The 13,208-nt window shown below is 39.1% G+C and overlaps 1 protein-coding gene across 10 annotated transcripts in view; it reads left to right on the top strand.

Moving 5' to 3' along the window:
* The window catches only part of ACACA (acetyl-CoA carboxylase alpha), a 256,134-nt gene that overhangs the window by 118,692 nt on the left and 124,234 nt on the right, over positions 1-13,208 (top strand). For all 10 annotated transcript variants that reach the window (XM_014559143.2, XM_032498300.1, XM_014559162.2 and 7 more), the window contains 3 exons: positions 666-754; positions 5,418-5,542; positions 12,165-12,278. In XM_014559143.2, the coding sequence (XP_014414629.1) occupies positions 666-754; positions 5,418-5,542; positions 12,165-12,278 (328 nt within the window). The remainder of the gene's footprint in view (positions 1-665; positions 755-5,417; positions 5,543-12,164; positions 12,279-13,208) is intronic.

The following is a 13,208-nucleotide window of genomic DNA, read 5'->3' on the forward strand; positions in this document are numbered from 1 at the left end:
AGAGAAGTTAGAAAGCACCTAACATCTTAGAAAATACCTTATACTGACTCAAGATCTTAGAACTGTGAAGTAACTCTCCTACTCAGTGTTTCTGATGACTCGTTTCTATTGGACATCTTTCTGTCAGTTATTAAGGCACAGAAATCTCATTGTTTCCTTTTTCTTTGCTTTTGATGAAACTCCTAATTTTCCTCCTGGCACAGGGCCCAGAATGACATTTATTCTTCACTTGTGGAGCCAACTGTTGGACTAACAATCTTCACAGAACATTGGCAACTTTAAGATAGTCATAAATTTTTCAGATACTCCTTAGCCATTTGAAGTGTGTGGTAATCATTTCTACTTAGCAAAAGGAACTGAACCAGGGGTGTTGTTAGGGCTATCGAGTGGTTTTTGGTTTTGTTTTGTTCTCTATTTTCCCTCTATTCTTTTATTTAAAAAAAAAATCTTGTGTATAGCTAGATTTCTTTCAGTCTTGAATTTTAAGTTAATCTGGTTAGTTGATTCCAGGCTGGCTCCTATCCTGTCTTATATTCAGAGGGAAAGCAGTTCGGTAGAAAGTCAATAGAGTAAATCTGGGCTCTGGGTTTATTATTTAATAGTCTGTTATTTAATCGTGTTAGCCTGTCAGGGTTTTCGGTGGAGACTCTCTTCTGTTTGCCTAGGTACCGAAGCGGCATCCGAGGCCACATGAAGGCCGTAGTGATGGATCTGCTGCGGCAGTACCTGCGAGTAGAAACACAATTCCAGAACGGTAAGCTCCTTACTGAGGGCTCTGTACCTGAGAACGTTTCCCTAGAGGACTGAGCAGCGGCTGAGCCAGTTCATCCTGTCACTAACACTTGCCATTAACCAACTCTTTTCTCCTGTCACCAATCCCTTAAAAACTAAACCTCTAGGTATATAGAGCAAACTTACGGTTACCAGAGAGTAAAGGGGGTGGGAAGGGGTAAATAGGGAGTTTGAAATTTGCAGATACTAACTACTATATATAAAATAGATAAACAACAAGTTTATACTGTATAGCGCAGGGGACTATATTCAGTATCTTGTAGTAACCTATAATGAAAAAGAATATGAAAATGAAAAAAAAAAAAAAAAAGAAAAAGAAAACCAAACCCCCCCCCACCCCAAAAACCCTAAACCTCTATATCCCACTAACACCAAAGAAAGAATAACAGGAAAACACAGCTTGATGAGATTGTGAATCCAGCCCTTCTAGGAAAGGGCTGAGATAATTTTTCTGGTAGAGATTAGCATTCCCTGTTGGTGTCTTCTTGACCTCATATAGTGAGAGTTGATTGGGTCATGACCAGGCTGAAATTGAGAAACCCTATCCAAAGAGCTTGCCTCTCAGCAGCTAATCCATGGATTGAACCACAGGCATCTGAAAAAGGCTCAGATTTTCCAGTGCTTTTCAGTGTATCAGTTAGGTGGAATTTATCCTGGGCTTTCTCTGTAGAGCTTCACTAAATGATGTACAAGGTCTCCAACTGAAACGCCCCTGGCTAAGGTTTTAAAGCCACATGCTGCTGATACTGCTTTCTGCCACAAGATGGCAGTAAAACACCACAGAATTTGAAAGATAACCTAATATTTGCTTGAATCTGTTTTGCTCCCTTTTCCATCCTTAAAGGATGGCTCTGCCATTCTTGACAAGCAGAAATACTCAAGTAAATATTGCCAACTGAATCCAGCAGTGTATAAAATAATACATCACAACCAAGTTGGCTTTATCCTAGTAGTGCAAGCTTGATGAATATTTGAAAAACTGATTAATGTCATTTATCATGCCATAGACTAAAAGAGGAAAAAAACATGGCCATCATCTTAAGATACGGATGAAAAACGCACTTGGCAAAATTTAGTATCCATTCATGATAAGTTCTTGGGCAAATAAAAATGAAGTGGAGCTTTTTATCATGTAAAGTTCCCCCACAAAAATATCTATAGGGTACATCATACATAGCTGTGAAATATTAAAAGCATTCTATTTAAGATTAAGAATAAGACAAGGACACTTCTGTCATTACTGCTATTCAGCATCATACTGGATATCCTAGCCAGTGCAGTAGGACAAGAAAAAGAATGAAAAGCTCTGATTGGAAAGGAGTAAGGAAATAAATCTGCCACTATTAGATATGATATGATGTCTGTCTGAAAAGCCTCAAAGAATCCACATATTTATTATTAAAATTATTTAAAATCTAACAAAATTGCTGGATACAAAAGTCACTATACAAAATTCAAATTTTATAGTAGAAAAGTTGTTTAGAAGAACAATTTAGAAAAAGATTTCATTTAAAATAGCAACCCAAAATATGAAATTCTAAGGAATAAGTGTAACAAAAAAATGTGCAACCTGTTTTGGAGAAAATTATAGTCATTGAAAATAATAAGGAAGATCTAAATTATATCATGGCCTTGGATTGGAATATATATTTGTAAAGCATTGATTCTCCCTGAATTCATCTGTAGATTCATTGACGTTCCAAAAAAAAACTTACTTGTGTATCTTTGTGGAATTTGTCAAGCTAATTCTATAATTTACATGAAAGAAAGGTAACCAAATTTCTTCTAAAGAAATACACTTGGAGATATTTGTTCAGTTAAATACCAAGTTTTAATATAAAGCCTTATTAATGAAGAGATTGTGATTTTGGTGTAGGGATAGATTAATAGAACAATGGAACATTGATCCATGCACATAAGAAAACTTACTTTACAACAAAGCAGTAATTGTCAATCATGAGGAAAGGGCAGACTTTTCAATAAATGATACTGAGACAATGGATTATTCATTTCCAAAAAACCCCAAAACCAAAAAGGATCCCTACCTTAGACCATATACACAAAAATCAATTCCAGATGAATTAAAAACTTAACCATGTACTAAAAAGGCAAAGCTACTAAACTTTTAGGAGAATATCCTTATGACTTCAGGCCAGAGAAAATTTTGTTATACAAGACACAGGAAGTACAAACTAAAGGAGAAGTTTGAGTAATTCAATTCCACTTAAGAACTTCTGTTCACGAAAAGATACTGTAAGGAGACTGAAAATATGACAGCAAGGTGGAAGGAAGGTATTTACGAAACATAACAGCTAACAAAGGATTAGTGTCTAGAATCTGTAGAGAACAGCTATGAATCAATAAGTAAAAGACAACCTAGTAGAAAAATGGGCAAAAGATACAAAAAGGTAATGCACAGAAAAGGAAGCACAAATGATCCACCCACTGATAAAAAGATGTTCAATCTCATTACTAATTAGAGAAATGTGAACGAATACCAATTGGAGAGATGTGAACCAAAACCACAGTGAGATTGACCAAAATTTAAAAAAATCCCATCATCTCCTTCCACTGCTTCTGTAAGTAGAAGTTCAGATTGGTATAACCACTTGGAAAATGGCTTGTCAATACCTAATGGAAATGAACTTATTTATACTCTTCAACCGAGCAATTTCACTCTTAGATAATGCACTCTAGAGAAACCGATACATATGTCTGTTAGGAGACATACACAGGACTGTTTGTAGCAGCATTATTCATTAACAGTGAAAAAGACTGGAAACAATCCAAATATACACAAGTAGAATAGATAATTGGATTCTAGTATGTTCCTACAATGGATTACTCTACAGCAGTGAAAATGGATGAACCAAGAGACACATGCGAGCAAAAGGATGAATCTCAAAAGCATAATGGTGAGGGAAAGAAACAGGTTATAGAAGGATCCAAACGCAAAAATTCCATTATTATCAGGTTGAAAACAGGAAAAATGAAACTATATACGTTTGTGATAAATGTAAAGAAAACACAAAGAATGATTAAGATAAAATTCAGCATAGGGTTGTTTTTGAGGAGGAGCACAAAGGATGCTTGAAAGATTCTAAAAATGTTCTGTTAAGACAGAAAATGGTAGTTACATGGGTGTTTATTCTTCTGTATGTGTCTTTCACAAGAAAAAGTTTTTAAAAAGAGGCACTTGGAAGCATTCCTTACTTTCTGTTTAGTGTCTCCACTGCCTCTCCCCTGAGTAAATATTCTTATCTCCCCTGGCCCTAGTAATTGGCCCTTGGTAACTAATTACCAAGATATATTTCTGTTGTCACTTCAAAGCTAAATCTTGGTTGGGAGAAACGTGTATGTCCTACATGTTGCATAGGACAACCAATTTTTAAACAGCTTCCATTTTATTCTAAGTAGGTCTTTTATGCAATTGGCAGTTCTCTAAATATTATAGTTCACTGTTTTTTAAACGTAGCTTCACTTTGAAAAAAAATCTTACATTAATCTCTAATATTTAAAACATAAAAGCACAGTTGCTTTGGTTGATTGTACTCGGTGTTCTAGGAATCCATAGTAATGCAGTTTGAATGCCACTGTTCTGGTTTGTAACTTGACATGGAATCTGAACCAAAGTGATTATCCTTTGGTATTTTCATTATTTCGTAAAATTCTGACCCTTGAGACTATTCAAACACTAATTCTCCTTTACTTGGGAATTTAATTCTGAGGTGAGCTGTTTTCTGAATAACTGGGTATTACTTATATCCCATTGTAGATGTCACTACAGTATACCTGAAGCTTATGCTTCTGTTGCAAAGCATAGCTCTGCTAGCTGGAACTAAGCTGCCTCTTGTGGCCTTATGAAAGGCCAGTGAAAATATACATAGCTGTGCTCTCCCTGCAGGCGTTTTGACTTAATGCAAGGTTCTGCTTGATCAATGCTTTGATTTGGGTTTGGAATTCCTAGGCATTGCTTAGCTGTTTCATGGACTAATGGGGGCGGGGGGGGTGGGTGTTGATTCTAAAGGTGGCAGCCATCTTTCTTGTGGATATTGATAAGTGTGTTTTATTTTTGAGTTAAAACTGTTCCTTCTAGTTAGGGTGAAACATGGCCAGAGAGTCCAACATGGAACCAGAATCTCTAGCTGGGGTAGACTTTAAAGATCATTGGGTTTAATGGTATTGACATTTCTTTTTAAGCAGCCAAACCCTCTCTTCTAAGGAGATCATTCCAGGAAGGTAAATAAGAAAATTTAGAGTAAGGGTAGAAGGTTGGGGTTATCCCCAACCCCTCAGTCTCTAAGACATACCCTCCCTCCACCTCTAAAAACATTTTTTTAATGAAAATAAAGCTGAGAGAGAGAAAGTGATTTGCCCGGGAGCACATAGTAAATTGGTTAACAAAGCTGGACTTTGAGCCCAAGGTTATACCAGATTGCTTGACTCCTAGTCCAGTGTTGCTGTGACTAAACCACACTGCCAATTCTATACAAATCCATCCAAGAAATGTCTTGTTTCTTCTCACTACTTATCAGGTGAATTACAGACTTTAAAAAACACACAAATAGCATGTAAACGTGAACATTCATACATGAGTGAGGACCAGTTCTTTTTGCTGCTTGCAGGTCACTATGACAAATGCGTGTTCACCCTTCGGGAGGAGAACAAGAGTGACATGAACACTGTGCTGAACTACATCTTCTCTCACGCTCAAGTCACCAAGAAGAATCTTCTGGTCACAATGCTCATTGTGAGTACCATTTTTCTGAACCCATAAGGATGGTTGATGATATGAAAAAAGCATTTCTCCTTCTCATGGCTGTGGTCAGAGGAAAAGCTCCTGTCTTTTGTAATTGTGGGATGAGTGGGGCTCAGGTTGTGGATTAACAATTTCTCACATCCGTCTTTGTCCTTGACCTGAAGGAACCTGCTCTAGTCAGGAAAGGATTGTTCTGCCAATTATGTGTATAATCTTACACAGGAGCTCCAATCTCTTGTCTCTACTGAGAGATGCCCTGTGTTTCCTCATTCCTGTTGTTATTCATAACAGTAACTTTACAATTTAGTCTTATCCGACCAATGTGCTTTTCCGTTATAAACTCTTGTTAATTCCATGAATGTCAGCAATGACGCTCATGTCCAGAACTTAAAAACAAACAAAAAAACCCCCAACTATTAGAAATCTAATACTGTTCCCTCCCAACCACAGAAATTTAAATTTATTCTGTCATCTTCTTCGGTCCCTTTCTGTTTTATTTACGTGGACATCCAAGCTCAGATTATTGCATTGGTAGATGCTTTTGTCCGCGTTACCTAGTGATGTGAGGGTCAGGAGAAGGTGGGAATGAGGGGTGAGACTCGTCCCTGAATAGCACTGATGGACGTTTGACAATGGGTAGAATTTTTGTGGGCTTCAGGATTTTTAAAGATGATTTGTAAGTTCTCCCCTCCTGGGTTTTTCTGGCTGAGTTAATTCTGGAAGTCAGGACAACAGGACTATTCGTAGAGGCCCCCATCCCACGAGCAGTTAATTGTCTTGCTGCTGCGTGTTTGTCTTTTTTAGACACCACAGTACCTTTTCACTCCTGTGGTTTTCTTTCTTGTCCCTTTGTGGCATTAGGCATTCTTGGTACCTTAATCCTGTTTTTCCTTCTTGGAGGAAAAAAACTATAAATCTCCACTGCTATTTTTTAGTTCATGGTTCAGAATGAAGGGAAACTGTCTATCTCACATCTCTGGTTAGCAGCAGTGCCACTCGTTCAGTTATCTGTCCAGCTGGTTAACTCTTGAGGATAAAACGTTTTGTAGAATAGCCACTTTTAGAAATACGTAATCACAGGGAGAGTTCATTGCCTTTGCTACCCTGAATGGCTAGATATTGGATAAACCAGAAGATGCATTTGAAAGGGAAAAAAAATCAGCACAATGTAATATTTCAACTTCCCCAAGTGACAGGTTTTGGCAAAGAAGTGATATTGTCTATGGCAACTTGCTGATTTTATTTTTTTCTCAATCAAAATGGAATTAAATCTCTGACTAATTAGATTTTTTTCCTTAAATTTTAATACAAAGCTTTCTAATTCTCATTTGGATAAAGCCAAGACTTTCTGGCAGAAAAGGGTAATGAAGAGGGTGTGGAAGAATCTGTCAGTTTGGACCGAAAATAGGTTAGAATTTGCCTTTTTAGGAAGCTAATTATGGTGAGTTTTCCTTTTATTATGATTACCTTTTTAAGGATTTAACAGTTTTCTGTGCTAAAAATAGACCAAAGCCCAGAATCCTTGGAGCAGCAGAAGAGTAATGATCGTCCAAGACTGTCGCTGGGTTTCTTAAATTCTAATTTGTAAGATATAGGGGCTCGGCTCGCTCCTTTTGCGGAGTGATTGTAAGTAACGCTTGCCTTAAGAATCTCATTATTGGAACACGGAGCCATATTTCCTCTGAGAATTCTGGAGTAGCTTTGAGCCGGGGCTGTTCATTTCTCAAGTAATCACGCTGGTGTGATGGAGAGAGAAAATGGCAGCTGTTCGGAGCTCAGGCCTTCAATTTTCTTCAGAGTCCAGTCACTCAAGTGTGTAATTACACGGGGGGTGCTGCAGAGGCGTCGGGCCCTGTCAGAGAACTGGTTTGAGGCTCTGCTTTCTGCTTTTGCCAGTCAGGACAGGCAGAAGCCAATGGGACTCTGGCTTGCTGCTGCTCCTTTTTCCCCCACCTTGTCATCCTGATTGCTTCTTACCTGCGTGGATAGTACCCAAACTTTCTTTCCAGCAGGCTGAGCTCTTTGGAGAAAAGAGCTGTTTGTTAGTGTTTGGGTTTGGATGAATAGGACTGGGAGGAGCGGAGGAGAGGAGAGAGTGGGGGAGAGGAAGGGAAGGGGGAGGAGGGAGAGGAGGTGGAGGAAGGTTGAAGATGTGAACCAGAAAGATGGATTTGTCCTTTTCTTTATTTTGGCATTTCACATTTATCTTTAAAAAACAAAACAAAACTCGGTAAACATCTGTAGGCTTTTATATCATTAAATTTCATTTGAAATATCAGTTGTTTTCACCTCTTCTTAGAGATTTGGAAATCAAGAAGTTAACTGATATGATTGAGCTGAGAGAGCCAGCTATAGTGGCTCGTGGAGCAGGGACGAAGCTGAAAAAGTGCTCCTTTCTGATCTGCCTTCTTTGGCAATGGTCAGGTCCCCCCCCCCCCACATCTGTGTTGATGGTGGTAGCTGGTAAAAGCCATTTTAGTTGTTTGGATTACTCTTTCTGTAAGCCTGTGTCTTTTGCAGATATCACCGGGACGTGGTACGTTTGGTTCCTCCAGCTAGTGTTCTCTCTGTTGGTTCCCCTTCCTTTGATTACCTTGGCTCCCTGATTGATGGCTATGTGCCCAGCATTCCAATCCATGCTTTCCAGAAGTAGGGCTGTCGAAGGCGTGCTTTGCTGAACTAGATGATGATTTCTGGGGCTTGTGAACCTGGAGGGAATCAAGAAAATCAGACTCTGTGAATCACTGTAACAGAATATTGGCTGCTCCGAGGAAACTTTCCTCCCCTTCAGGTATTAGTATAACTTGCCTCAAGGACTCTTTAGCAAATTTCTTCTAATCTTTCACTGTATCTAGGAGCAAAATAGCAAATAAAATGCTAAAGTCCTGTCAGGTCTTGTCCATTTAGAGGAACATTGTGCCACATAGAAAACAGTCTGTAAGACTAACAGGAAGTTTATTTTTTGAAAGTGCTTCTTATTTCTTCTTATCTCTTCTAAAGTTAATCTTTTAGGAGAAAGCTTAGATTGTTGTTTATGTTTACTTAGCGACATTTAAAGGACTCTTTGGCCAAATTAAGCAGTTTTGTACCAATAAAAAGTATCAATGTCCTTCTAGCTGTCTGGATGACAAAGTACATATCCTATTGCCACCTTGGTTCTGAGTAGTCTTCCCCTCACTACTTTTATCTTGTTTCTGGTATGGTCCGCATGAACGTGATGTCATCCAAGCTTCCTCAGGAGTAACGCCATGCCTGTGAGCCTCTGATTTGGTTTAGACAGGAAGCATTTAAAATGCTGGAAAAAAAAAATCAAATAAATAAATAAATAAAATGCTGATCAGCAGCTTTCCTTCCTCCTCTCAACATAACTGCAAATAATTTTGTCCAATGTGTAAATAAAGGGGAAAAGTCTTTCTCCAGGAACCCAAGTTTACTGAATAAGGGCGATATTAACATTTCTTGTTAAACCTGTCCCAAGTTTGGAATATCAAAAAGTCTAGTTGTGACTGGAAAAGCTACCAGTCCATTTTTGATATTGGGATTAGTGCCTCACCCAGCTGAACAGTACTTACTGTCTTGAGAACATTATACATTAGGTCACATTCTTTTCATTTTGAATTGCCTCCAAATCTGAGGATGCTAAGATCAAGTTGGACTATACTGGGCTCTTCTGGCCATCAGCTTCACAACAGTGGCTATAGTTTTGGCACTTAGGCATCCTTATTACGTTTCTGCAAATCTGAAATATTCCATGTGGTTAGCTGCCATCCAGGTTAAGAATGAAAACAAGATATAACTGTGTGGTGCCAGTCTTAACCATGATTAAATAATTTTCACTTTGGCTTGCAGATTTATACAAGTAACCCCCAAATCAGGAATTAAGCTCATTAAATGAACCCACGTCTATACATTGAGGAGAGACATACTGAGATAGTCACCATTTAATGTTACTGTTTGGAAATGTTCACCAGGATTAGATGGTGACATTGGGCTGTCTGGTTGCCCAAAGGACATCTGTCTGTAGGCTAGAGGGCCATAAGCTTCCTTTTGGATGTTTGTATCTTAGGATGGGTAGTTCTCATGAACAGAATCATCTTCCATCCCTGGTGGTCTCTTTCAGGACCTGAACATTGTGTCCAAGTCAAGGATAAGAGAGTGTTGAGAAGGTCACTCTATGTATAATTTCTATTGAAATTTTTTCCCTAAGTACTAATGATGACAATGGAGAAGATACTTGAATGGAAAATTTCCAAGTTAGGGTAAACTAATGGAAGTAGTGATTTATTCAGACTATGTTTTCTGTTTCACATCCAAGAAAGATCTGCTTTCTGTACTTTATCACAAGGAGCCCAGGAAAATTGTCAGTTGGTGATCGTGAATGAATAATTACTTCCCTATTATTTTTTCTAATTGCCATAGTTCACTTCTCTTACAGAAAACAAGCTTCTCTACCCTCTTTCTCTCATAGTGGAAGGATGAAATAAAAAACTTTTTATACAGTAGTTTTGTCTTTTTTTTTTTTTTTTTAAGTTAGAATGTGGTCTGTAGTTAGGCAAGATGAAAACTCCATTTTTATTTACTTAGTTTAGTTTAATACCAAAAGGAAAACCCGGATTTTCTTTCATGGAAAACCAGTGCATATCAAATCTGATATAAGTTGGGGAGGTGGCTTCTGATCTTATTTTGTCATGTTGGCTTTTGTTGTTAATGTTGAGACTTTGGTCTGGCTACTTGAAGAGTCTCTGGGTTCTGTTACCTGGGACATCTGAGGCTTTTGGACCTTACAGTGGGTCACCCTGATGATTGAAACAAGTACCTCGAAAGGACTATGTTTTCTCTATTAGGAGCATTAGGTAAAGAGGGACTTAGGTAGGAAAAAGTTATCTTGGTTTCCTAACCCACTGTTACCTTTCTATTCTTCTGTCTTGTCATGGTCTTGTTGCTGATGACTTTATACATTCCCCTGAGATTCTGTGTTGCTCATTAGTTCTCAACAAAAGATGAGATTTAGTTGTGTTTTCTCCCTGCTCTTTGCTTTTGTGCCCTGGGATAGGAGTTGCAGGCCGTCCAGTCTGTGACTACATGCTCAACCGAACCCTGGATTTATAGTCACTTTATAGCAGTCTTTCTTCTTCCCAAATGAGTGACTCCTCTGCGTTAAACAGGTGAAAACATTACTTGCACTTCCTTCACTATAAATCCCATCCTGTGGTTTACGGTTCTGGACAGTTGGAGCAGACCTGTGGTTGGTAGATTGGGGAACCAGAAAGTATTCTCTGCTTTAAAATGTTTGAGAAGCCGTCTTTCCAGCATGCTGGTGTCGAGTACTCCAAAACTATTTACCCTGCAATGTGGAAGGTAGTAAGGGGTTGTAGAAAAAAGTGTTCAGGGAAACGCACATCTACTCCCAAAGCCAAAAGTCCCACACTTTTGTTTGTACTGCTGTGGTAAAGGACTGTAAGGAGTATCCTTGAGATGGGGAAGGTTAGAGATGAAATGGAGATTCTTCAAGAAAAAGGCTGGTAATCAAGGAAAGGGAAAGATTAAAAGGCAGCAATAGGAAACCTTTTGAGATCTGGATGTCTTTCAACCAGAAAGACAGTCTAGTTGTCCTGTTTGATGATGGGGGGGAAGAATAAAAATCCACTGAAATATAAAGGCAAATATTTCAAACTCCAAGTAGAGGGGACTTTACCTCCATGTGTATATTTTATGTGGTGTGGTATTAAGAACTACTATTATAGATAGCTCTGTAAATTGCAAAAAGGGCAGACATTTATAAAAACTGCATCTGTGGTTTTTTCCAGCTTAGATGAAAATTACATGGATAATGGATTAATTTAGGTAATAAACTGATATTCCATTGGAGAAAGAATGTTTTTCTCAAAATATGGTAGATTTTTTTCTTAAAATTTTTAAATTTTTTGGAAACAAAGGACCCAATACTGAATTAAATCATGGATTTTATAATGGGAGCTTGGTTTTTTTCCCCTCTAATCCATCTAAGGATTCACCGTGTTTAGGTATCGTGGAATTCTTGGTACAGCAAGAAGATAAATGATTTAGGGTATAGAATTGTCAGAGTAAGAGATGATGTTTTTATTTAGTGTGTGTTTTATAAATGAATAATTTGTGCTTATGTTTCTGTTTTGCACCCTCCTGGGATACTGAACATTTGGTTTGTGGAATGGAAACCACCAGGAGTGGTTCCTTTTGCCTCTTTCTGCCTTCTTTCCAAAAGTGGGAGAGGGAACAGGGAAGGTTTTTATTCCCTGTGTTATTTAAATGTCTTAAAACATTGAGGCATCATCTGTTACTTCTTACTCAGAATCCCTTGACCCCTTTTAATGGTCTCTGATGATTTCTTCTGCATATTTAAAGTATAGTGTTGATTTGTAAAGAAATACATTAGGAATTTTGAATGTGAATGAGGGTTTGGGCTTCTCCTTGGCTGCTACTTGTTCTGGGATCTCTTTACCACGCTGTTTCAGGTAAATGCATCTTGTTAATCCGGCTGTGCTTACTTTTTTATTCCCTTTCCCATTGCAAAGTTCTCTCCACCTCAGTTCTTTCTAACGTGGATGCGTATATTCCTTGTCACATTAACCGTTAGGATCAGTTGTGTGGCCGGGACCCTACTCTCACTGACGAGCTGCTGAATATCCTCACGGAGCTAACTCAACTCAGTAAGACCACCAACGCTAAAGTGGCGCTCCGAGCACGCCAGGTGAGGGCACACGTGGGCTGTCTCTCCATCACCTTACAAAGGTCACGCAATTTTCTAGTTACGTCTCACTGCCCTCAGAACAGATGTTCTCACGTGGCATATGTTTTTTAAAGAGAAAAGATTAGCATCGAGTTTCTTTAAAATAGGAACCCTCTCCCCATTATAAAATCCTGTTATCATTCCCTACCCTTCCTAGTAAACCAGGGTCATGTGGAGGAAAGGAAACTAAGAGAAGGCAATAGACTTAATATTTCTTATTTCCCAAAGGCAGCTTAGAAGCGGGTGAAAACTCTTAAGTGTATAGGGAAAAAAATCAAGCGTGGAAAGCAAAAAGATAATGAATCTGAGGAGCTAGCCATCAGAACCACCCCAGAGCAGTCCAGTTAGTTTCACCCCATAGTCTTCATTTCCATTCCAAAAGGTTTCAGCGGGGAAGCCAGGAGTTGGCACTCCCTTTGTGTCCCAGCGCATGGGCACTGACAAGGAAGCTGCATTTGAAGCTGTTCACTGACCTTCTGCTTTCTCTACAATTGGATCCATGTCACTGAATTACTCAAAGTTATTGAACCTCTCAGTGACCTGCTGAGGGTATTCAGGTCCTACCGTGTCCCTGTTTGTTTGTGACACTGCTCTCGCTCTCCCTGCCCCTCAGATGCATTGGTGTTACATCCTGATGCCTTCTCCTTGGTGCTGAGTACCTGGGGGCTGTCAGAGCAGCTTTTGCTAGTCTTTCTGCTTCGGAGTTGCAGAAGCCTAGCTCTGCTGCATCCACCTTCCCCACAGCTGCTCCCTGCCAGACCTGATTCCCAATTAACAGCTAGTCATGCAGTCCCCAGGACTAGCAGCTTCGCAATGGTAAATCACATGCACTGATGGAACTTGATTGAAGCTGTTTTCTCTCCCTCCCCACCCCGCTGGTCCCCCATGGGA

The sequence above is a fragment of the Camelus ferus genome, chromosome 16, assembly GCF_009834535.1.
Source record: "Camelus ferus isolate YT-003-E chromosome 16, BCGSAC_Cfer_1.0, whole genome shotgun sequence".
Lineage (NCBI taxonomy): Eukaryota > Metazoa > Chordata > Mammalia > Artiodactyla > Camelidae > Camelus > Camelus ferus.